The following is a 26,575-nucleotide window of genomic DNA, read 5'->3' as shown; positions in this document are numbered from 1 at the left end:
TATATAAAAGTTAACTCAAAATGGACTGAAGGTCCAAACCTAAAACTATAAAACTCTTAGAAGGAAACATAGGGGAAAAGTTTCATGACACTGGACTTAGCAGCAATTCTTGCATGTGACACCAAAAGCCCAGGCAACAAAAGCAAAAATTGACAAATGGGGCTATATCAAACTTAAAAACTTTTGTGCATCAAAGGGCACAATCAACAGAGTGAAAAGCCAACCTACAGAATGGGAGAAAATATTTGCAAATCATATATCTGATAAGGGGTTAAAATCCAGAATATACAAAGAATCTCTATAACTCAACAACAACAAAAATCATATAATCCAGTTAAAAAATGGGCAAAGAACTTTATCAGACATTTCTTCCAAGACGACATACAAATGGCCAACAAGCATGTGAAAAGATACTCTGTGTCACTAATAATCAGAGAAATGCAAATCAACACCACAGTGAGACTCATCTCACACCCATTAAAACTGCTACTATCAAAAAAAATAGAAAATGGGCCAGCCCCGTGGCTTAGTGGTAAGTGCGCGCGCTCCACTGCTGGCGGCCCGGGGTTTGGATCCCGGGCGCGCACTGATGCACTGCTTCTCTGGCCATGCTGAGGCGGCGTCCCACATACAGCAACTAGAAGGATGTGCAACTACGACATACAATTATCTACTGGGGTTTTGGGGGAAAAAAAGGAGGAGGATTGGCAATAGATGTTAGCTCAGAGCCAGTTTTCCTCAGCAAAAAGAGGAGGATTAGCATGGATGTTAGCTCAGGGCTGATCTTCCTCACAAAAAAAAAAGAAAATAACAAGTGTTAGTGAGAATGTGGAGAAACTGGAACTCTTGTGCACCATTAGTGAGATTGTAAAATGGTGCAACCACTATGGAAAACAGTATGGAGGTTCCTCAAAAAATTAAAAATAGAAACACCATAGGATGCAGCAATCCCATTTCTGAGTCCAAAGAATTGAAAATGGTCTCGAAGACCTATCTGCACACTCATGTTCATAGGAGCACTATTCACAATAGCCAAGAGGTGGAAGCAACCCAAGTGTCATGGAACAAAATGTGATACACACACTATGGAATATTATTCAGCCTTAAAAAGGAAGGAAATTTTGTCATATGCTACAACACGGATGAACCTTGAGTACACTATGCTAAGTGAAATAAGCCAGTCACAAAAAAACAAATACTGTATGATTCTACTTACATGAGGTATCTAAACTAGTCAGATTCACAGAAACAGAAAGTAGAATGGTGGTTGCTAGGGGCTCAGGGGCGGGGGTAACAGGCAGTTGTTGTTTACTGGGTACAGAGTTTCAGTTTGGGAAGATGAAAAAGTTCCGAAGATCTGTTTCAAAACATTGAGAATATATTTAACACTAACTCAACTATACATTTAAAAATGGTTAAGATGGTAAATCTTATGTTATGTGTTCTTTACCACAATAAAAAAAAATGCACTTACTGGAGGTCTTCTGCCATGACTCGTTCTCACAGCTTGCTGAAAAGCTGTGTCATTCTCCAATTCCTAAAATAAAAAGGCAAATTTAACATTCAACATGAAGTGAGAATTTTTTTAAAATATGTTTAACCTCTTCTGTTTGGTATTCATGATCCTCTACAATTCACCTTACCGCATCTGTTGATATCAAGGTCGGGGGCTCAAGCACTCCTGTTCTCAAATCTACCCCCTTCACATTACCCCAACTATCAAGGCTCCTTTTTCCCCTAGAAAGAGGAGTACTGATAATGTTAGTCAATTTGAAGGACATTAGCCATTGTTTAAATGGGTGATATATTACGCCTGGTTAAAAGATCAAGTACAGAAGAATACGGCCTTTCTTTTGTTTCTTTCTTCCAAGTAGCTAGAGCAGTAAGAATAGAGAAGCAAATCTCTTTCTCCCTCTCTCTCCCTTTCTGTCCTTCCTCTCTCCCTCCCTTCTCTTCTTCCATATGCTGGGACCATGACTACTAGCCCTACCTGAGAAAGCCTTAGGACAGAAAAGGCCATATTCTCTACAAGCAATGGGCAAACAGTTTCTCTTGTTCTATCTCCGTTTGCCCAAGTGAAAATGACTTTTCATCTCACTGGAGAGGCAAAGTCTGAGATTCAGAGTGGAGCTAACCTAGGCAAACTGAGGGCTCCAGAGAGCCCAACCTACAATGACATTTGGAACCAAAGCTTTGGTGGAAATAAAATATTATTACGCTTTGCTGATTCCTGACCTGTACTCATACTCTTCTATGGGAAATCTGAGGAAAGTAACATTAGTCAAGGGCAAGACACAAGTGTTCTTGGGTTTCCTGGACAAATGTCATTTCTAGAAAGACTCTCTCAAAAGCACTCTTACCAACCACCAACCTAACCAGCCTTTATTTCCTACTCCTTCACCAACACAAACTCTGGCTCTAACCCTTTACACACATGTTATGCGCAATTCTCATACTCCCCTCTGATTTATTCCAGTCTACTTCCCACAAAAAAAAATACTTGCTGCTTAGCAAAAAAAATAAGTACAAACAATACATAAAAAGAGTCAATATCAAAAGAGTCAATATCAATTAACTTTTTAAAACTGCAGACAATTAAAGTAAAATGTTTATATAACCAGGATGTTAATACAATGCACTTTAAACATTTTATTATGTCCAAGCATTCTTCTTTAATTTTTACTTTAAATAATCTTTATGACCTTCCATATCAACTATATGAAATTAGGGGCCCGGCCCTGTGGCGTAGCGCTTAAGTGCATGAGCTCTGCTGCTGGCAGCCCAGGTTCTGATCCCGGGTGCACACCGACGCACCGCTTGTCAGGCCATGCTGTTGTTGTTATTTACAACAGCAGAAAACCTCAAATACATATTCTATATTCAGAAAATAGTTATATATTCCTCTTGGCCTCCTATTTGCTGCAAACACACTTTACTTTGTAGACAAAAAAAAAAAAGAAAATAGTTATAATCAACTGTATACATTCAATATTAGGCAGCCATTAAAATTACATTTATTGGGGGCCAGCCCGGCGGCGCAAGCAGTTAAGTGTGTGCACTCCACTGTGGCAGCCCGGGGTTCACCGGTTCGGATCCCGGGCACTCACCGACGCGTGCTTGGCAAGCCACGCTGTGGCGGCATCCCATATAAAGTGGAGGAAGATGGGCACGGATGTTAGCCCAGGGCCAGTCTTCCTCAGCAAAAAAAACAAAGAGGAGGATTGGCACATGTTAGCACAGGGCTGATCTTCCTCACACACACACACAAAAAAATTATCTTTATTAAAATTTTTAGTATCACGAAGCTTTGCTTATGATGTAGTTGAATGTAAAAAAGCAAATAGAAAAGTATACGCTAGTTCAATTCCAAATCTGCTAAAAGAAAACTGTACAGGGGCCAGCCCCGTGGCTTAGCAGTTAAGTGCACACGCTTCGCTACTGGCGGCCTGGGTTCGGATCCCGGGCGCACACCGATGCATCGCTTGTCCGGCCATGCTGAGGCGGCATCCCACATACAGCAACTAGAAGGATGTGCAACTATGACATACAACTATCTGCTGGGGCTTTGGGGGAAAAAAGGGAGGAGGACTGGCAACAGATGTTAGCTCAGAGCCGGTCTTCCTCAGCACAAAGAGGAGGATTGGCATGGATGTTAGCTCAGGGCTGATCTTCTTTGAAGAAAAAAAAAAAACAACTGTATATATGCACGAAGGAAAGACAAAGCAACAAAATGTGAACAGTAGTTATTTCTGAGTGGCGGGATTATGGGTAATTTTGTTTTTCAACAATGAGCATGTATATTTTTTATACACATAATTTTTATAACTGGGAGAAAGGGGGAGATTTCAATGGTTTTCATAATTTAAACTAACAGGAAAATGCCTATGTTTTAACACAAATTTTTAAAATGCAGTCTATATAACCATATCTATGTGTACATGTGTGTGTGTGTTTGTACACAGGGAGGGAAACACCCGCATATATTAAAGACAAGGGTATACAAAAAAACATCAGGTGATATATCTAATAAAGTTGATCTTTGAGTAACAGGATTTATGTCATTTTCTTTCTACAATGATCAGTATCTCCTAGATTTTTATTTCATATAGAGTAACTGAATGGTCTCTATTTTCTTTCCTTTTTTTCCTTCTAGGTCTCAAATTCACAGACCACCATTTTTCTCCAGAGGAAAAAAAACAATTCAAAAATGACTGAAAGCTATATGAAAAACTCTAGAATAGAACGAGATTTCCTAAATTAGTTTAAAGTCCTATAAATGCTAATATTTGATTCTTATATCCTAGCAAGTAAATTAACACCCATATCCTTCATTCTTACCTTTTTCACACACTCATTCAAGATGAGTTTATAAAGAGTTGGTTTTTTTTTTTTTTACAATTCGGAAACTATAACTCTCACAATGATGTAAAAAGATTTAAAATATTCAATTTGGTAACAATTTCATCTTTTAAATTACTATACCACTAAATATTATGCTGATAAAGATTTGTTGACACAAACGGATATTCATAAAAGAAAAAAAGCAGATTACAAAATAGTACACGCAGCATGATACCATTTTAACCAAAAATATAGAGAGAGATACATGTATCTACATAGGTAAATGTTTGGCAAGATAAGCACTATAAGTTAGTTAACGGTTATATCTGGGTGGTGAAAGTTTCTACAATTTTAATTTTTCTTTATTTCTATTTCCTAATTTTTCTATAAAATACTTACATAATTTAATTAAAAGAAAAATAACTCTACAAAACAGGTCAAATTTAGAGCACTAAAAAAAACAAAACTGATTTTAGATACTTCAAGTGATCTAAGTCTTTTAACTTACACATTCAGATAACTAGTGCTGAAGAACACAAGTCCATAATTGATACTTACTCATTTCCATAACTTTTCTCATGATTTTCCCTTCTGCTGCTATTATCATTATTGGTAGAAGTTAGTAGAGTCTTCACTAGTAGCACTTTTCCAGGCTTTTAATCACCTTACTTAATTTAAAGCATAAGAAAGCAGAACCCTCAAATCCAAAGTTTTCATGAACCAGCTGGTTAACAAAGACAAACATAGAAAACCACCAGATTTTTTTTTTTTACCTCAGTATCATAGGTTGGATTGTAGTCATTATAACCAGAATAAAGATCATCTTCATCTGTCTCTGGGGCCAGGTGTACATTTTGCATCATTTGTACCTATGAAAAACTGGCAGTGTAAATATGTTCTTGGTATAATAATTCTTAATTGAAATAAAGTATAACTAACAACCTTCCTGGTCAAATTTACCTCTACATATTTTTATGGCTTAAAATCTTTTTCATGTCAAATTCTCAAAACTAGGTGTCAAAACACTCATTCATTGCCCTCATTTCACATTTATTCCACACCTACTACATTAAAGGACAGTGGCAGGCACTAGAGAGGGGTACAGTTGATTGTACTGATTTTCAAGGAACTCAGCATCAAGTGCAGAAAAAAGGTCAATTACAACGCAAAGCAGAAACCACTACACACCTACCAGAATGGCTAAATTAAACAGATCAACAACACAAAATGTCAGCAAGGATATGGAGAAACTGGAATACACATATATTGTTCATCGTAGTAGAAAATGGTACAATTTTGGAAAAAAGTCAGGCAGTTTCACAAAATGGACATGTATCTCTTAAGACCCAGCAATTCCACTCCAAAGTACTTACCCAAGAGAAATGAAAACATATGTCTACAAAAAGATTTGTGCAAGAATGGTCTTGGAGCTTTATTCATAATAGCCAAAAATCAGAAACAGACCAGGTGCCCATCAATAGAATGGATAAGCAAAATGTGGCATATCTATGCAATGGAGTACTATTCAGCAATAAAAAATAATGCCCTGATGACATATATAACATATGGGAGAATCTCAATTATGCTGAGTAAAAGAAGCCTCACACAAAATATTACGTACTGTTTCACTGATGTGAAGTTCCAGAACAGGCAAAACTATAATAGAAAAGAATGAGAACAGTGGTTGCCTCTTAGGAGTTGGGGGTAGGGACTGAATGGAGAAGGGCATGATGGGATTTTCTGGGGTGACAAATAGTTCTGTATCTTGACAGGGGTTTGGGTTACACAGGTGTATGCATTTGTGAAAACTCAGCAAATGCATATTGGAGAGATCTGCTTTTCATTATTTGTTAATTTCTTCTTGAAAGAAAAAACTGTAAGCAAAAATGAACTATAATTAATATGCATACTTAAGTATTTAAGGGAAAGCTGAATTTCTGTAATTTAGTTTAAAATGCATGAAAATAAGATGGGTAAATGGATAGATATGCAATAAAGCAAGCATGGAAAAATGTTAATGGTAGAATCTATGCAGTAGGTTTGATGTTCACTGTAAAATTCTTTAGACTTTGCTGTACAATTGAAAATTTTCATAATAAAGAATTGAGAAAAAACGCAAGACAGACTAAAACAGAAGTCAAAGCAAAGTAAAATAGAAGCATGGGAGACAGGTAATTATTGTATACATACACTGTAAATCTAATAGTTACCAGAGAATCTGAGAAGAATTCCCAGAAGAAGAATCAACCAAATTCAGTCAATATTTTAGGCAACTGGGGGGCGAGGGGAGGCTAGTTACCCAAGAAATGTAGTATTGAACTACTCTGTCCATCTTAAAAAATATGTATTTTTTAATGCTTGTACAATTTTAAGCATGCCAGTAAATTCCTACAAAAACTTCAGCTTAATCTTATTGCTCAATATATTGCCAAATATATGCGGCTGATACCTAGCAAGGGCTCGATCCACTTGCCTCGAGACAAAAGCCAATCAGTCAAGAGGCAAGGCAGTGGAGACAGAACTTTATTAAGGGATGAGCTAGCTGATCAGAAGATGGTGAACTATCGTCCTTAAAAAAAAACATCTTAAAGGGGAACTGATTTGGAAACTACTTATATAAGGCAAACGGGGTTGCGGAGGGGGCCCAGGAATGTCAGGTGACGCATGACTGGAGACCGTTGGGCGCCTCTCCACAGACAAAAAGTTTCAGATCTGCTGAATGTGACATTCCTAAGGAATCTAAGAAAACATCAGGTACTTCCTTATTTGGGACAGAAAGAACAGTTTCGGGTAGAGGACATGAGTTTTCTGCTAACAAGTTACTCTTTCTACGGCTTACTGATTAGCTTGCCTATGTGCAGCTCCAAGCATTTTTCCAAAGCACACTGTAAGAATAAGTCAGTGAGAAGGAGCATGTGGCCGTGGGGGCTGATTTTAAGAGTCCTCTGTGCGGGCGCGACTTTCATATTTCTTTATACATTGCACGTGCAAATTCAGGGGGGTTCTATGTGTTGCATACGGTGGATTTTTAGTCTGTGCGTCTAAAGTTTACAATCGGTCATTTTAGCTTCTCAATGCTCCTGTGCAATGCTTAGTCAGGTGGGATGGGGGCTGTCAACAAGCTACTCTCTTATCAGTGGTCCTCCTGCTGTTCTGCGAAGCAAGCTCAGAAACTTTGGTTACTTTATTTCCCATATCAACCTTGTGAGTACAGGCACAGTTTCATCCTAATCCAGAGAAATTTTACCTCCTTCATCTTCAGCTTCATGGCTACTCATAATCTTTTAAAAATTATTTTTATATAAAATAAAATTACTAATTTTTTGAGATATAATTCATATACCATAAAATTTACCCTTTTAAGGTATAAATTTCAGTGGTTTTTAGTATATTCACACGGTTGTGTAACCATCACCACTATCTAATTGCAAAACATTTCCATCACCTCATAAAGAAACCTGGGGCCTTTTAGCAGTCACTCTCCATTCCTCCCTCCTCCCAGGCCATGGCACTAATCTACTTTCTGTCTCTATGGATTTGCCAATTCTGGACATTTCATATAAAAAGAATCATCTACATATGACCTTTCGTGTCTGGCTTCTTTCACTTAGCATAATGTTTTCAAGATTCATCCATGTTGCAGCATGCATCAGCACTTCATTCCTTTTTATGGCTGAATAATATCCACAGTATGGATATACATTTTATCTATTCATTAATTAATAGACATTTGGATTGTTTCCACTTTACAGATATTACAAATAATGCTGCTATGAACACTCGTGTACACATTTTAGCATGGACATATATTTTCAATTCTACTGAGTATACACCTAGGAACGGAATTGCTGTGTCATATGGCAACTCTATGTTTAACTTTTGGAGGAGCTGCTAAGACCGTTTTCCAAAGTGACTGCACCATTCTATATCCCACCAACAATGTATGAAGGTTCCAATTTCTCCATGTCCTAGCCAACACTTCTTATTGTCCCTCTTTTTGATTATAGTCATTCTAGTGGGTGTGAAATGGTATCGCACTGTTGTTTTGACTTGCATTACCCTGATGACTTACAATGCTGAGCATCTTTTCATATGCTTATTGACCACCACACATCTTTTTGGAGAAATGTCTATTCAGATGCTTTGCCCATTAAAAAAAATTGGGTTATTTGTCTTATCTGAATTATAAGAATCATTTATATATTCTAGAAACTAAACCTTATCAGATGTACAATTTATAAATATTTTCTCCCATTCTGTGCACTATCCTTTCATTTTCTTGATAGTATCTTTTGAAACACAAAAATTTATAATTTTTATGATGTACAATTTATCTATTTTTTTTCTTTGGTTGCTTGTGTTTTTGGTGTCTAAGAATCCACTGCCTAATCCAAGGTTAAGAAGATTTACACCTATGTTTTCTTTTAAGAGTTTATTGCTTTAGCTCTTACATTTCGGTCTTCTAATTTCTCATTACTTTTTAGAGACGAAAATTCACTACTATGAGAGCAAGTGTCAATCAGATAGAAACATTCATTCCAAAATACCTCCAAAAGGTATTAAAAGTCTTTGATAGAATATATACAAAATATTTTAACTTAAAAGATTTAGCTCAGATAATGCTAAACCTATGGTTCTCAAACTTGAGCACGCCTGTGAAACCCAAGGGCTCGTTAAAAGGTAGATTCCCACTCCCCCCCACCAGAAGTTCTGATTCGGTAAGTCTTGCGTGGCAGTCATCACCACTCCCCCCATCCCTGAGAATGTGCATTTCTAACAAGGTCCCAAGTATTGCTGATGCTGCCAGTCTGGGGACCACACTTGTGAGGCCCACTGTGCTAAACAAGAACTTCCTGATTATGAGCCCTATTTAAGTCAGTTTGGCTCAAACTTATGTCATAAAAACAAGCAACTTTTAAAATTAGAGATCCTTTCTCCTGGTTGCAACCAGATTGAAAATAGTTTATATCTGGAACAGACTTTAGCTGAACAGACACCTAGTGAACATACTAACTTTAAAGATATGGAGAGCCAGGCCAGGAAAGGTGAAGTGAAGTCCCACAGCTAATAGCTACGGGTGGCAGAACAACTTAGGTCTTCCGGATTCTCCAAGCTATTTCAAAAGCAGTTTATACACATAACAAGCCTCTCGTGTTGAAATAATCTGGTGATAATGCCACCTCAATATAAATTAAATACCAAATATTGGTGGTGAGCACAATGCAGTCTACACAGAAACTGATATATAATAATGTACACCTGAAATTACACAATGTTATAAACCACTATGACCTCAATAAAATCAAAAAATATATATATATAGATTAAATGCCAGTAAACTTTTTTTGAAATGAGCAAGTTATTATTTTGGTACTCTTCTACTGACTATGCTGGACAGTCTGCATCCGAGATGCCTACTGTAGTTCCTCAGAAGCTCACAACCAGAAAATCCACCTAGTAAAAGAAAAAGTGGAATTCCAGGCCTAGAAAGAATCTTGAAAAAACAGTACTTCAAATCTTAGGATTTTTTCCATCTCTGTGAGGGTAAGTACATGCTTTATGCATTGTGTTGTGTACTCTTACATGTCACTCATTAAACCTTTTATTAGACAATTTCAAAAGCTTTACATAACACAAAAACTAAAGATGAATGCTCAACGTGTCTGCTGTGAAATTCAAGAGCTGGTGAAAATGTCTAACTGGGTTTCGAACTTCCCGGGTACCATGTGACTACGATTTGGGACAGCATTCCAGGCCGGCAACACTGCCTAGCCCTGTGAAGGGGAGCGACACAAACTCGCCAACTCTGGAAATCCACGTCTGAGCAAAGTGGGCGGGTGTGGCGCCTGAAGGACACACTCAGCCGGAAGGGGAGGGAAGGGAGAGCCAGGCGGGCAAAGACCCTTCGCGGCGCCTCACAAACCCACCACTCAACCCCTATCCCGGCCGGCGGGGGGGGGGGGGAGGGAAGAGGAGGGGGAGGGAAGAGGAGGGGGGAGGAGGAGGGAGGGAAGAGGAGGGGAAAGGAGGAGGGAGGGGGGAGGGAGGAGGGGGGGAGGGAGGAGGGGGGAGGGAGGAGGGGGGAGGGAGGAGGGGGGAGGGAGGAGGGGGGAGGGAGGAGGGGGGAGGGAGGAGGGGGGAGGGAGGAGGGGGGAGGGAGGGAAGGGAGGCCGGCCCACGGCAGGGAGGTTGGCGAGGGCCCGCCCCGGGCCAGCCACAAGCCTCCTCGCTCCTCGCCGCCTGGGCCCGTGTCCTACCTCGCGGCGAGGGGAAGACGGCGACCGAGAGTCGAGCCCTGGGCCGGCGCGGCGTCTCCGAGAGTCTACGCAGGCCCTCCGTAGCCAGAGCGCAGCGCCCGAGCCGTTGCCACGCGCGGAATCCAAGGAAACCGCTCCCACAGTCCTCTGCGCCGGGGCGGGGGCGGGGCCGGGAAGGAACACGGGTGGAGGAGGGGTCCGCGGAGGGAAGGGGCGGCGGCTTGAGTGTGGAGGGTGGCCGGGAGGGGTCTTGGCTGGCGGCGTCTAGGTGGGGTGGGAAGGAAAGGAACCAAGACCTTTTACTTCCTGATGAAATCAGCCAGAAAGCAGGTTACCAAAGGATGATACCAGGTTACCACAAAACTTCTGTAGCTCTCCACTACACTAATCTTGTGAGCCTTTGAATCCCGTTTTCCGTGTAATCACTGACTCCCTTTAGTGACCTGATTAAATGACTCTCAGAGGAGATGCCTGTCTGGGGAGCCTCAGCTCCTCTTCCTCCCTCCTGTCTGCGTTCGCGGTCCCGCCGCACGCTGTGCCCACCTTTACCAAAGCTCTTAATGTGTTATCTGGTGAGTGCCTTAAAGAGCGGGGACTGAAACTGTGTTTCCCAAACGCCTGCGCCTGGGAACCAGCTTCACAGTAAAGCTTAATAAATGCAATATGAATGAGGAATTAAATTCATACTTGTTTAACATTGTTAAAGTTTGTTTTATATTTTAAAGATAAATGGGGGCAGGGGGGAGTACCTGGAGTCTAAAGACACCAGTATTTAATGAGTTTTAAACATTAAGTATATGGGACTGTTCTCCATGAGTTGCTTGCTTTTGTTCTGGACTATTGTGATGGTTAATTTAATGTGTCACATGAACTAGTCCATGCTACGTGGTTTTTTGTCAAACACCAGTCTAGATGTTGCTGTGAAGATATTTTTTTTGATATGGTTAACAGTTAAGACAGTAGACTTTGAGTAAAGCAAGTTACCCTCCATAATATGGGTGTTCCTCATCCAATCAGTTGAGGGACTGAAAAGACTGATGTCCACTAAGGAGGAGAGAATTGTGCCTCCAGACTAAGTTGCCACATCAACTCTTCCCTGGGTCTCCAGTCAGCTGGCCTGCCATGCAGATTTTAGATTTGCCACCCCCATCAATTGCATGAGCCAATTCCTTACAATAAATCTGTGTGTGTGTGTCTCTCTCTCTCACTCTCTCTCTCTCTCTCTCTCTCTCTCTCTCTCTCTCTCTCTCTGAATCCTTCTGATTCTGTCTCTATGGAGAACTCTGACATGCAATTTTTTCAAAGATGTTTGTATAGGGAACAGCTTTGGAAGATTGAGATCATCGTCCTCTTACAGTGCAAAAGGCAGGTTTGCTGCTGTCCAGTATGTTAATGATAATGTCTCCCTCTGGAGCAAATGCTTGGCACTTTGGCTTGAAGTCTATTATAAAAGATGGAGGTTCCCTAAGTTTAGGGTTCCTCAGCTGTGACACAAACCTGTCGCGTGTGCAGCATCCACCTGGGCTACCCCCATGGGACTTGGGAGGGAAGGCGAACTGAAGGGAATGTGAAACTCACTCTGCTTGCTGGGTTGTGAATACAGTCGTGTGCACCATAACGACGTTTTGATCAATGACTGACCGCATATATGATGGTGGTCCCATAAGATTAGTACCCTACAGCCTAGGAGTAGGCTATACCAGCTACTTACTTTGTGTAAGTACACTCTATGATGCTCACACAAAGACAAAATCGCCTAATGATGCATTTCTCTGAATGTATCCCCATCGTTAATAAAGTCCTTTGTCTCTGACCCAGATACTTTCTGCCAGCGTTCATGAAACTGTCAGCTTGTTAGCTTGGAAATGGGTAAGATTGTACACAATTCTTGATAGTATCTAGCTACAGTGCCTACCTAGCTCAAAGCAGATGTTCACTACATATTTGTTGAATTAATTACTGAACACTGCAGAGTGCTTCTTTCAAGTTACTGCACTTCAATATATAAGACAATTTTCGTTATTTCTTTAGGTCTCCAGGCTATAAATTTCCAAGCCCCTCAATTTTTTGGGGGGGGGATTGGAAACAAATTCAAGTTCCTTTAAACTTGGTTGCTCTGTAAGCATGAGACAGTTACTTGCCCAGGGAGTGGTCCTTCATTTTAAATATTGTCATTCAGCTACTATTTATTGAGTACACACCTATATTGGTAGACAAAATGTTAGGGTCACATAGCTTGTATTACTAAAATATAAGCTCCACAGGGAATAGAGATTTTTGTCTTTTGTGTTCTAGACTATATTCCCAGCCGAGAAAAGTGCCTGAAAATAGTTGGCTCTCAACAATATTTTTTGAATAAATTGCCAGGGCTTGTAATTAATCACATACAGAGGTGGGGGTGAGTGAGAAGCAAGCAACAAGTATGAATCCCAAGTTTGGCATAAGCAATGGAGTAAAAGCTAGTGCCACTTATTAGTATGGAGAATACTAGAGGAGAAGCAGGCCTGAGAGAGAAAATAAATTTAGTTTTGAACATGTTGAGCTTCAGATGCCTGGGAAATATGCAAAGAGAGATGCTGAGTAGGCAATTGTGTATAAAGACGTAAAGCTCAGAGAAGACATTCTACCTGGAGATGTACTTTTGGGATTCACTGACTCCTAAAATCGATGGACTTTAAGCCTGGGAATAAATGAGGTTGCTATAGGGGAGGAGAATATAGAGGGACAAGAAAAAGAGAGCCTAGAACTGAGCTTAGAAAGCCAGTGGGCTTTGGGAAGAGTTGGACCAGGGTATGGCTGCTGACCAGAATGACTTGTGTTCTGGGTGGTGTCCAAGGAAAGCAGGGATGTGAGAGGAGGTGGATTTAGACCTGACTGTCACTAAGAGCGTCTGGGCACATAGTTCTATGAGAATTCTGCTATAGCCTGAAAGGAAGGCTCAGTGGCTCTGGTAAGAGGTGCGATATTCCCTTTATTCACAGTCAGCTGTTCGTGGCAGCTGCAGATCATCTGTAGTGGCCAGCAGCCAGGAACAAGTAAGCAGCAGCCTTGTGGACATTTATTCTGTGGAAGGTGAGGGAGGATGGGCATGTTCAGTCTGGTTTTCCATGTTGGGTTGATGCTCTAAGGGTCAATGTTCTTAAAGGTCTTGGTTGTCTGTTGTTCATGAATAAGTTTATCTAGTTTGCTACATTTCTCTCCAATCGTTGCACCTCTCTCCATCCCCCTACCACCTGGAGGGTCTAGGCAACCATCTCCTCTTGCCTGTCTGGTTACCATAACTTCCTAACTTTTCTCACTGCTTCCTTTTTACTCTTCCATCTTGCTCTCATTCAATCTATTCTCCACACTGTAGCCAAAGTGATCATCCTTAAGTGAAAATCTGATCACATTATTCTCTGCTCAGAACCTTTTGGTCCCCTCTCTCCCTACTCTGCATTGACCTCTGGACAAAGTCTCAACTCCATAATGTGGCTTTTAAGGCCCTTCACAGTCTCAGTACTCAGGATTCTTTGTTGCAGCGAAGAAAAACCAATTCTTGCTAACTTAAGCAGAAAAGGAATTTTTTGGAAGATATCAAGTAACTCATAGAATTATCAGAGAAGCTAAAGAACAAGGCTTGGAAAAACAACAGAAGCTCAGGGAGGTGAGGCACAGCAGAAATTGTACCACAGGAACAATCTGCCTAAATTATGGAGACCAACCCTGCCAGTTTGGTTAGTCAGGACTGAGGGATTTCCCAGGATGTGAGATATCCTGATGTAAAACCAGGAAAATCCCAAGCAAACCAGGACAAATTGGTCACCCTACTTAGTCTACTGCTGTAGGTACCTGCCATCTTGATACCTTGATGCCTGCCATTGGACACGTTGTCACACAGCTGTACTCTGTTGCTTCTGGCACTTTCTGCCTTACTGCTAGACCCTGGATTCCACCATGGGCACTGTGAACCATTTCTAACCATCTTGCCCTTCATCTCCCTCCCCTCTCCCGAGTCAAAGCCCCAGAGAGGAAAATGAGCTGGCTGTGTTTAGGTCAAATGCCATGTCCTAGCTTCCAGGGAGCTCAAAGAAAGGCTATCTGCTCCCCTTAAGCTTCCTCCCACCTATTCTGGGATTCCTAAAACACAAAGGGTGTTCAGATGTTGGGCAGCCAAAAATGACAGATGTCCATGACATCTCCCCTCCTTTTGCCCTCCTCTTGCACATTATGTACCAGCCATACTTAACTTCTTTCAAGTCACTGGAAGGTGTGATCTCTCTCACTTCTAGGCCTTCGCACATGCTATTCTCTTTTCCTAAAATGATCTTTCCTATAGTCTGCTTCGCCTAGCCACCTGTCTTGACATGAGTACAGCCGTGTTTGGCCGCTCCATTGACCTACAGCCACCAGCACAAAAAAAAGTACAAAAGCTGCTTTCTGCGTGGTGGAAACTGGCCCTTCTCCCACAGAGATAGTTGCAATGTGTAAAAACTGGCCATCTGTGCCGGGCTGGGACGATAACCAGGGTAAATAATGCACGTACACAACTGCCAGGCTGGGACGATAGCCAGGAGGCTCAGTGCACATATGCCACTGCTAACCATTTGTGCGTGGAAACACTAAATGCTTGCTCTGTAAAAGCTCTGTAACTGCTTACTCTGGGAATTATTGATACTATAAGAAACCGCTGGAGACTGAGGCCCAGTGAGAGTTCCACCTGTAAAAGGGACACCTTGCCCAGGACGTGTGATCCCCACCCAGCCATGTCGATTGACAGGACTCACCCAGCAGTGGGGTGTGGATGTTGTGAGTAATTGATTTGTTGTGAAGTAATTGATTTGTTGTGAATAATTGATTTGATGTGTTCTCTTTTTAGTCAACCTGGTGTTTCTCTTTCCGATTGATTTGTGTCATTTCCCTTCAGTCGATGTGGATGTTTTCCCTTTCCAGTCAAGCTGATGTTGTTCCCTCTTATTATTTGACCTATTTGGATCTGTTTGTGGACTATTGCCTTTATATGCTCTATATAATAAAATATACCTTCAGTCCATTTGTTTGGAGTGGAAGGTTTCTTTTACGTCTCCAATCGAATCCCCAAACCTCTCATAACACCACCCCTTTCTCCAGGAGGCCTTCCCTAATTCCTATATTAGTATAAGTATATTAGTCTGCTAGGGCTGCCATAACAAAATACTAGAGACTGGGTGGCCTAAACAACAGAAGTTAATTTTCTTACAGTTCTGGAAGCTGGAGGTCCCAGATCAAGGTGTCAGCAGGTTTGGTTTCTTCTGAGGCCTCTCTCCTGGGCTTGCAGATGGCTGCTCTCTTGCTGCCTCTTTACAAGATGGTCTCCCTGTGCAAGCACCCCTGGTGTCTCTCTGTGTGTCTTAATCTTCTTTTCTTATAAGGTCACCAGTCAGATTGGATTAAGACCCACCCTAAGGGCCTCATTTTAACTTAATTACCTCTTTTTTGTGTGTGTGTGTGAGCAAGATCAGCCCTGAGCTAACATCCATGCCAATCCTCCTCTTTTTGCTGAGGAAGACTGGCCCTGGGCTAACCCATCCATGCCCATCTTCCTGTACTTTATGTGGGACACTGCCACAGCATGGCCTGACAAGCAGTGCCTCGGTGTGCGCCCGGGATCCGAACCTGGGCCGCCAGCAGTGGAGTGTGCACACTTAACCACTACACCATGGGGCCGGCCCCTAATTACCTCTTTAAAGGCCCCATCTCGAAATACATCACATTCTGAGGTACTATAGGTTAGGTCTTCAACATATGAATTTTAGGGGACATGATTTAGTCCATAACACCTGGTTTATGTTAAGTCCTGTGTATTCCTATAGCATGTTGACCTTCCACTATCAGAGCATATAACATAGTTTTATAGTTACTATTTATTCATGAAAGTTTACCCAAGTCTACCACATGTTACTGCTCACCACTGGATTCCCACTGCAGCATGGCAAAACTTGCTTTATCTAACAAGCAATTTATTAGGCACTATGAAAAGCTTTCACCTGTTCTGCCCAGAAAAATACCATGAAATGCAGTGATTGCTTGTTAAATATTTAAAATTATCATGACATTTTTTTTACCCTAAAAGTTAAAAGCAAATTAGACTGAAAATGCAGAATGAATTTTTTTTTCTCCTTTTTCAAATAACTGAGACCAGTTCTTTCCTGGGGCTAATGACCAGACCAATAAAACTTATAATCCTTTTTTATACTTATTAGGAGGATAATCACCATTCAGTGTTGTGAAAATATGATCACTGAAGTTCCAGACCCCCTTTCTCTTTCACTGTTTGTGTGACAAGGCAGCAAACTATACCCCTACCTGGGTGTTTTATCAGGGTCTCTTTTTCTGTTGAAATGAGCAAGAGGAAAAGTAGGCTTAATTTTGCATATTCTATATCAAATGTACTGTACTGTCTTCCTTCAGAGCTACCTAAGTGAGATTCATATTTCTTAATATGAAAAACACTGTTTTTCTGACTGGCACCAATCAAGTCCAGAGAAATTATCCTCATGGGATCTTTAGATCCTAAATTTTGTGTAGACAGAGTGCTCACAGTTTAACCAAAGTATCACACATTGTGCTCAGGCTTGCAGGATTTCTTACTTGCAAGTTACAAATTAACTTTAGCTTGCCAATAATTTCAATCTGTTCTAAAATAAATGGACATTGGACTGTAAATTACCGTAATGAAAGGGTCCTATGTCCATTCTCACCACAAAAACCAGTCATTAACAAGTTGAAATTAATATGTAACATAAAAGGAGGCATGACATGTTTTATTTATTTATTTATTTATATTTTTTTATTTATTTTTTTGTGAGGAAGATCAGCCCTGAGCTAACATCCATGCTAATCCTCCTCTTTTTGCTGAGGAAGACCAGCTCTGAGCTAACATCTATTGCCAATCCTTTTTTTTTCGCCAAAGCCCCAGTGGATAGTTGTATGTCATAGTTGCACATCCTTCTAGTTGCTGTATGTGGGATGCGGCCTCAGGATGGCCAGAGAAGCGGTGCGTCGGTGCCCGCCCAGGATCCGAACCCAGGCCACCAGCAGCGGAGTGCGCGCACTTAACTGCTAAGCTATGGGGCGGGCCCCATATCATAACTTTTAAAGGATGAAAAAGGCAAGCTCTTGGCCTTCTAATGGTAAAGTAACCCAATTCAAAAGGTACACATAAAAATAAAATCAACGATATTGGCTACAAAATCACTCAAGTATGCTGGTCATTCAGTCAGTACAAGGCATCAGTTGCTTTTGCCTCTTCTTTCGCTTTTGAATCCCTTTTGTTGTCCTGGATCATTCTTTCCACTTTAATTTTATTTATTTATTTTTTTTCCCCCAAAGCCCCAGTAGGTAGTTGTATGTCATAGCTGCACATCCTTCTAGTTGCTATAGGTGGGACGCGGCCTCAGCATGGCCGGAGAAGCGGTGCGTCGGGGCGCTCCGGGATCCTAACCCGGGCCGCCAGCAGCAGAGCGCGTGCGCTTAACCGCTAAGCCACGGGGCCAGCCCTCTTTCCACTTTAAATTTAGTTCTAAAATGACACAGTCATGCTCCTAACCTTTGTAGTTCCTAACCTTTTGGTAATACTACCTAAAACTCTTAATGTATACAACAAAGAAGAGCCTAACAATTGAATCGATTTGTTTAAACATCTAGAATTTTTCACTTATTTACTGTAACTGTTCAATTTGCTTTTTAATTTTCCATCCCAAAACAATAGTTTTTCTGTAAAAAATGCCGCAGTTAACTGGGGATTTCAGACAAATGTGTTGCATTTACCACTTTCTAGGTATAAGCAAAACTTCAGTTTCTATTCCTATCAGTTTTGTCATGATTTTGCATGCGTTTACTCAGTGCTGGTCCTCACCTGCCTTTCTAACCTTATTTTCTTCTGTTAAGGAGAAATAAAGACTCTGGAAGCAAAGATGAAGTGCTGAGCAAAGGTTTACTATTAAGCAAGGAAACTGATCCAGATCAGATATTGGGCTCTGGGGATGAGACTCTGGGAACTGGGTCTCTGTTATGAAAGCAAAATCTGAGTTCTGGAGATAACGTGGCTACTTGGCTAAGCATTGTGTAAGCCTGTTTCTGTGTTTTATCAGACGGAAGTTTTTACTATGGGTGTAAGTGCTCATTTCATGATAATGGTGCCTCGGTTGTCCTTGCTGATTCAGGATTATGGGACCCCAATAGTCATTTTAGAAGAAATCAGGTCTGCACTGCCTCCTACCAATCAGGTGACATCGTCGTCGTCATCATCAATCATCATCACTAATACTGTCATTGTAAGCTTCTGGAGGTGGGGGCCATGCCTTATATATGTCTTGGCATCCTCCATAGATGTGTGGAATAAATTTTTTTCTTGTCTTAGCTTTTTCAACTATAAAAAGAAAATTGGAAGTTTTTAAAAAAAATACTCAAATAAAAAATTTACTTGTAAGGGATTGCAGACAACTTCAATAAAATTTTTGGACCCACACATTCTTTTATCCAACCCATAAAGCTTGCTAACCTGAGTCCAAACTACATTTAATAATGCAAATTCACTTATATTGAGTATAATAATTAGCAATAACCACAATGTGATTAATAATTATTACATAATAATATATAAGAATATAATTATATACAATAATTACATAACCACATAGAATAATTATATAATTATAATATTAATGATTAATATCACATAATTCTTCTGATATTATAATAATAACCAATTAAAGCATATTTATGCTTAGTCCAAATTACATTTAATAATTCAACTTTTTCTCTCCAAGTTCATCTCCATCTTACCAGAAAGTTTACAAATCAGAGGACCTTTGTCTTTTAGCATAGAATTGTGCTCTATTCCTCTCACGAGGTTAAGAAAACAGAAGCTGAAGATGGCAGTAAACAAAGACTATGACTTCATCCCAAATCAAAAATACTATTTTTAAGCTTAATTTGGAGAGACACTATCAAGAAAAGGTAGCGATAATTCAGTATTTCTTTTCAGCCTACTGCCTGATTTCTGCAGTTTCATGGACTGCTGTACTTCTCTTTTTTTTTATAATTTTATTTATTTATTTATTTTTCCCCCAAAGCCCCAGTGGATAGTTGTATGTCATAGCTGCACAGCCTTCTAGTTGCTGTATGCGGGACGCGGCTCCAGCATGGTCGGAAAAGCTGTGCGTTGGTGCACGCCCAGGATCCAAACCCGGGCCGCCAGCAGCAGAGCGCGCGCACTTAACCGCTAAGCCACGGGGCTGGCCCTGCTGTACTTCTCAAATACACCCAGGGATTTGTGGCATTATGCCAGAGGTATGTAAGAAAATGATGAATTTTTCTGAAACATCAGTTTTACTCAAATATGTTTTGGGAGAAAAATTTAGGTAATTTAAATTGGTGAAGAAATTTCAAATATTATTTGATAGTACCACAGATATGGATGTATTATAGGGTAGAATGTAAATTATTATAGATTCTTAAGAAAACACTCTAAACCCCAGTGAAATATTAAGTTTGGAGGAAGTGTCTCCTGTGACCTGAGGAGGGAAGAGTGTTCGTTCTCCTCTGCCATTAGGGTTCTCTGGTGGGACAGACGGAGAAGCATTGGCCATGGAAAGCCTACCTTCCTGAGAGTCAGAGATTCTGGGTTCTACCTTAAGCATTGCCACTGAGTTACTGTGACTTTGGGCAAGTCCCTGCCTTCTCTAGGACTGTCTTGTCACAGTAAAGGGAGGGTTGGCCTTGGCCTCTTCCAGCTTTAGCTGCTTCTGAGGCTTTGATCCTAGCTGACTTCTTGTTCGTCAGGACTGCTCCACCCCAGCACTCTACTGCTAGCTCATCTGACCGTCGTTCACAACGAAAGGAATTTTAACTATTGTTAAGGGGAATTTCCTTAGTATTAATGTATGTTTTAGTTCAGGTTCAAAAGTAAGATTCCCTTTTACACAAATCTCTCACTTTTAAAAATCAGTAGAGTGCCGGCCCTGTGGCTTAGCGGTTAAGTGCATGCGCTCCGCTGCTGGCAGCCTGGGTTCGGTCCGGGCGCGCACTGACGCACTGCTTCTCCAGCCATGCTGAGGTCGTGTCCCACATACAGCAACTAGAAGGCTGTGCAACTATGACATACAACTATCTACTGGGGCTTTGGGGGAAAAAAATAAATAAATAAAAATTTAAAAATCAGTAGAATGCCCTAGATTTAAGGTAATAAATCTGCATTCAGTGTGAAAGAAGATTGCTGATTAAAACAGGGGAGCGAGACAGATGGAAAAAAGACAAGTGGAAAAATACTAATAAATGTTCAAACAGCTTTTATGGATGGAAACTAGTAAAAGGTGGCCTGTAGTACTCTAATTGCTGCCCATGTCATTCTCCTGTGCTTGGAACAAAGCAGGGACCGTATGAAAGGGACTCTTCAAAAAGCAGCACATTCTGGCCCTTTCCTGAGCCTCACACGCTGCGCCATTGTCACAGCCATGGCTTTCATGCCACACCAAGCTGATTTCTGAAAGGGCAGTTTGTGCAGAATATGTGCAAAGTAAATTTCCATCACTTTGCCTTTCCTTTTTCTGCTTTCAGAAGAGCTTGCTTGTAAAAAGCCTTGTTCCCTAGTATAACATGTCAATTTTTTCTACTTGCTTGAATCGGTAATTAAGTCAATTTCATAAAAACAGATGTGTATTTAGCTTTTTGACTCGAAAGTAGGATCAGTAAAGGCTGGAATGTGATTTGAAAAAAACCCAGCAACTCTTATCCAATCCAAAGTAAACTCCCAGTTGTTCATCATCCAAAATCACCAAAAAAACCCAAGAATATTCAAATAACCAAAACTTTTTTAGAATATCGTACAAAGATATTGGATGACACAAAACAGTGCAATTAAGTGCATTATACTGTCAGCATTAAATATTTTTATTGATCTGCATCATCTATATACAGTGTCTAACAGTAACATGTTCATTCATTCATTCATTCATTCATCCATAGGAGTTTCACAAATGAATAAGCCAGAAAAAAGGCATTCCTGGAAGAGGGAAGAGCATGTATAAGCTGCACTGTATAATATGGTAACCATTAGCCACAGGTGACTATTTAAAATGCAACTTAAATTAATTCAAACTAAATTCAGTTCCTTAGTGTCATTAGCCACATTCCAAGTGCTCACTAGCCACAAGTGGCTAGTGACTTCTGCATTGGAGCAGACACATATACATTTCCATCATCACAGGAATTTCTGTTGGACAGTGCTAGGAGGATGGAGAGAATATTAAAATCACCTGACTGCACCATTTAAAAACAATTTTGAATAAACTATATTTGTTTGTAAGCCCAAAAGCATGGTCCAAAGAATAATTAGTGATAGTATTTTTTAAAGATGTGTGAGGTAACTTCTTCTAAATATCTATAATAGTACAATACAGAATGTTGGGAAATGAATTAATGCTATATTTACACGTGCTCTTCAAAATTCTTGTGAAGAACTATGTGTCACTTCACTGAAACACTGTTAGTCTTCTCATTCATTTGGTTCATAATTGGCTGAGTATGTTTAATGCTATGGGAAAGTGGGAGTGGTTTGGGAAGATGATAGGTTTTTATCTTTTTGAGGTGGCTTGAACTGTGCCAAAAGGCAAGGAGAACCTTTCTTTTTTATTGCAAACATGTCTCTACCCAGTAATGACTTTGAAAGGGGCATCTAAGTACTTTCTCTAAAACGCCAGTAGAGAAAACCAAGGATCACTCAAGGTGAAGATCTTCATTGTCCTATTTGCTGAAATAAGACTACAAGCTTGTTGATTTAGACTCTCATGCTCTATCTTGGCAGGTTTTTCAAATCAAGGATCTCTATCACCCATTCTCTTGCTCATGCTCCTGTCACCTTGTTATTGAACCAGGTTTGTTTTGTCTGCTACACAACAGGTCAATCACTGAGACAAAGAGTTTGCAGCAGAGAAAGGGTTTATTCACAAGGCAGCCACGTGAGGAGACAGCCAAATCTCAAATCCGCATCCTCCAAAATGGGGATTATGGACATTTATGGGATAAAGGGGCAGGGTGGTCTGAAGTGTGGGGATAGACGATCGGAGGTAAGGACAAGTAAGGAAACTGATGATCTTCACAAGTGTAGTCAAGTTTCATGGCTCTTCATAGGATGTATGTTCACAAAATGGTGATATTAGCATGATCTGAGGGTGGAGTTTTTGACCCCTGACATCAGAAGGTCACCTATCATCAGATGAGCACGAGACGTGACCACCTATCGATCATTTGAGCAGGCCCAGTTGATGAGTCGGTGGTCTTAACCAGCCTGAACTAGAGAAGGAGTAGACTCTCAGATCCTGAAAAACTTAAGCACCCGTTACCATGGTGACCCAAGCGTCAGAGATGTTATCTGTAGGATGTGCTCTAGTAATGCATTATCTAACTACTTTTGCAAACAGAAAACTGAGTACAGTTAAAGCAGGTTGGCCCCTGGTTTCAATATCCAGAATCGTGAGTCTAGACAAAGATAAAACCCATGAGTGACATATTCTCTAAATGAATTCAGAAATTATTTGGAAACAAACCACCATAATTATAATGCTTTTGAAATCCTAAGTTTCTGACAATGAGCTACCATCTATCTGAACATAGTTATATTCAAGCACATGAATTTCCCTACACAATATTATACTCATCACAGCCTCTGTTACATATGGTTGTATATAGGTTGTGTACCGCACAAAGGGGACACATCTAAGGAGGTGTTTTTCACAATATAGATATGATAAATTTGGTACTTATAACAACAATAAAAACAATTTTCTACAAGATGACAGTAAAGTATCTTGTTCTAAAAAATCAATATAGTATGGCAATTTTCTGCAGATGAAAATACAGTGTCTTGAGGAAGAAGCGCCTTTTTTCTGATTTACACAAAGGCATGAAATGGGTTGTTGGACAGTGCAGATATAGAACATTTCTACCACTGCAGAAAGTTCTATTGGACAGTGCTGATTCAGAATAGTGATTGGCACATAGCAAGTGCTCAATAAATATTTGACGAATGAGGTTAAGTAAATGAATGTTGCTGGAGTTGCCTATTTGAGCCTCCTGTTTTCTTATGTGTAAGATGAGGAAAACAACAATTAAAAGATTGTGAGGATCAAATGAGCTAATAAAGCAAAATAATTTCATATACTAGAAGAATGACACTAATATAAATTATTATTATCGTAATTCAAGCTTCCCTAGGCCTCCAGGAACCATGGGTACGCATGTGATTATGTAAGTAGGAAGGACTCAAATTTCACTGGCCCTTGCCCTTGCCTACATTATACACATGGGTTCTCTCATGAGGCCCCTCCTGATGTCTGCCCCTTGAGGGTGGGAGAGCCCCTTTCTGGCCACTCCTGCCAGCGACTAGCATGACAACATTGATAACTGTGCCATGGATTTGTCTCCAGAAGTATTCAGATTCACAAGTAAAAAAAAATCTGCAGGTCAAAAAACCAAATCTGTGGGCTAGATTCAACCAACATCGAAGTGTATATGACCCCCTAGAAGCCCGTGGGGACCCAAAGCAATGCTATATAATCCAGTCTTCATGGAATCTTGCATCTTCCACACCAACTGGAAGGCATGTTCCTGCTTCCAAGTCCTCTCTTTCTCAAGCTTTGCCATATGGGCACCAAAGCTCAGCTGTGTGTAGCCCTCTGCCTCATGAATTCCTTGCAAACACAGCTCCATCAGTTTCTGCCTGCAGCTTCTCTTGCCAAGACTCGACCAGATGGAGGGGTCATGGCTGGAGAATGGTCACCAGTCTGAGTCTTTCATGCTCCTAGCCCTACCTCAGGGGCTCTCTCACAAACCTCCTTGGTGTCTCCTTTTACCTATGCAAATTGCATATATTTACAGGCTACAGACCCATTCAATTTATCAGACACAGCCAGGCCAATAGGCTTCACTAACAGTTCATCTCACTTGACCTCCACTGCGCTGGCTGTGCAGTGAAATCTTTATAGACCCTTGGTCAAGACCCCTATCCTCACCCACAAATAACTTCTTGGAGAGTACAAAAGTGGACAGCTGTTAACTCATTTCTTCAGACCCTTGTCTTGAGCGCCATTCCTGGGTGTGCTGGTTTGTTTGTGCTGAATGATACTGAGCTGCGTGTACCTGGCCCTGACCAGCCTGGACCCTGCTTCCAGGTGTCCCCCTTGTCTACAAGTCTTGACACTTTGACCTGGTCTTTTCTGCCCAGCTCTGCTTCCTTAAGGCTGGAGGGCTGGGGCTGGAAGCAGGCACTTCTTTTTTCTTCAAGCACTTTATGACCAAGGTTTGCAGTTGTCTTTATCTCAAAGGCAACTCTTGGGATTTGAGGCCTTATCTTCTGGAAGTATCCTACTTTTCCACCATTGATAGGAGTTTTGGGGTTGTTTTAGTATACAGAAAATATGATTCAGGAGTTTACTTTTTATATAAATGTTTAATATTCAATTTATTAAAGTTACAATATCAAAATTCTTCCTTAGATTTTGGAGGTCATCTTGCTTTTCTTTTTTAAAATACATCAAAATTTTATAATTTTATTTATTTATTTTTTCCCTCAAAGCCCCAGTAGATAGTTGTACATCATAGCTGCACATCCTTCTAGTTGCTGTACATGGGACGCGGCCTCAGCATGGCTGGAGCAGCAGTGTGTTGGTGCAGGCCTGGGATCCGAACCCAGGCCGCCAGCAGTGGAGCGCGCGCACTTAACCGCTAAGCCACGGGGCCAGCCCAAAATACATCAAAATTTTAAACAATCACTTTTAAGGGGCCTTTGAATTTACTAAGTTGCTTGAATACCTTCACAGCATTTTATTTATTTATTTTTTTAAATGACATGCTCAGTGTTTTTATTTTTTATTTTTTTAATTATTTATTTTTTCCCCCCAAAGCCCCCGTAGATAGTTGTATGTCATAGCTGCACATCCTTCTAGTTGCTGTACGTGGGACGCGGCCTCAGCACGGCCGGAGAAGGGGTGCGTCGGTGCACGCCCAGGATCCGAACCGGGCCGCCAGCAGCGGAGCGCGCACACTTAACCGCTAAGCCACGGGGCCGGCCTCCTTCACAGCATTTTAAAACTGCATTTATAAATTTACTGTATTTGATTACCTTTTTGTATATTTCAACTGTCTGACTTCATAAAAATCTCCCAAATGCTAAATAATTCTTATAAATCTAATAAATAAAACTTATAAATGATCCTAAAGTTTTCTCAGATATTCTAAAACCTTGCAAAAAATTAGGAAGATTTCATCTTAAAATACTGTCTCAATCAATTTCAACAGCAGTTACAAGGCTGTCCCTGAGACAGAATTTCTCAAACCATACTACTATATACGCACGAATCCTTAACTCAAAAACGCAAATACTGTGGTCTTCATTATTTTAAACTTCTATGTCCTTAATTCTTAACAGAAGTATTTTAATAATTTAATTCTTAAAGTACACTGAGGTTACTTAAGAGTAGAGCATTTGACCAGATATGGAAGTGGATCTTCTCATTGCTAACTGCCCTGTAGGCTGAGTCCTAGGTCCCCGACATGCCATCCCATTGACATCTGAAAGCTTCTTGCCTCTGGGCACACAAGTGTCCCCAGCCAACCTAGTACCCTTCCTGCTCTACACATGGGTCAACGATTTCTCTGAGTCCTGGTTCTTTTTAGTGAAAAATGGCATTAGAGAACAAGATTTGGGCATCAGGTTTCAGGTCAGATTTGTGATACTGGGCAGTGTCGATCCTAGGCCATTTTAGAAAGCAGAGCTGGAAAATCTTTTTTTTTTTTTTGGTGAGGAAGAGTGGCCCTGAGCTAACATCCATGCCAATCCTCCGCTTTCTGCTGAGGAAGACTGGCCCTGGGCCAACATCCGTGCCTATATTCCTCCATTTTATATGGGACGCTGCCACAGCACGGCCTGACAAGCAGTGCCTCGGTGTGCGCCCGGGGTC

At 40.8% G+C, this 26,575-nt stretch overlaps 1 protein-coding gene across 11 annotated transcripts in view; it reads right to left on the bottom strand.

Annotated features, from left to right (window-relative positions):
- IFT88 (intraflagellar transport 88) overlaps positions 1–10,745 on the bottom strand; it is a 132,015-nt gene extending 121,270 nt beyond the window's left edge. For 3 of the 11 annotated variants that reach the window (XM_058547808.1, XM_058547812.1, XM_058547814.1), the window contains exons 1-2: positions 3,108–3,217; positions 1,475–1,537 (exon numbers count right to left, since the gene is read on the bottom strand). Coding sequence is in view for 5 of the 11 variants with exons in the window: in XM_058547811.1 (XP_058403794.1) it covers positions 1,475–1,537; positions 5,115–5,204 (153 nt within the window). In the remaining 6 variants the exon portion in view is untranslated. Of the gene's footprint in view, positions 1–1,474; positions 1,538–3,107; positions 3,218–4,899; positions 5,010–5,114; positions 5,221–10,598 lie in introns of those variants that run through there. The other 8 variants (XM_058547809.1, XM_058547820.1, XM_058547813.1 and 5 more) reach the window with 5 other exon arrangements.
- Between the last annotated feature and the right edge of the window lie 15,830 nt (positions 10,746–26,575).

This window comes from Diceros bicornis, chromosome 9 (assembly GCF_020826845.1).
Source record: "Diceros bicornis minor isolate mBicDic1 chromosome 9, mDicBic1.mat.cur, whole genome shotgun sequence".
NCBI lineage: Eukaryota > Metazoa > Chordata > Mammalia > Perissodactyla > Rhinocerotidae > Diceros > Diceros bicornis.
Note: the sequence above shows the minus strand (reverse complement) of the source record. Positions and strands in the feature narration are given on the sequence as shown.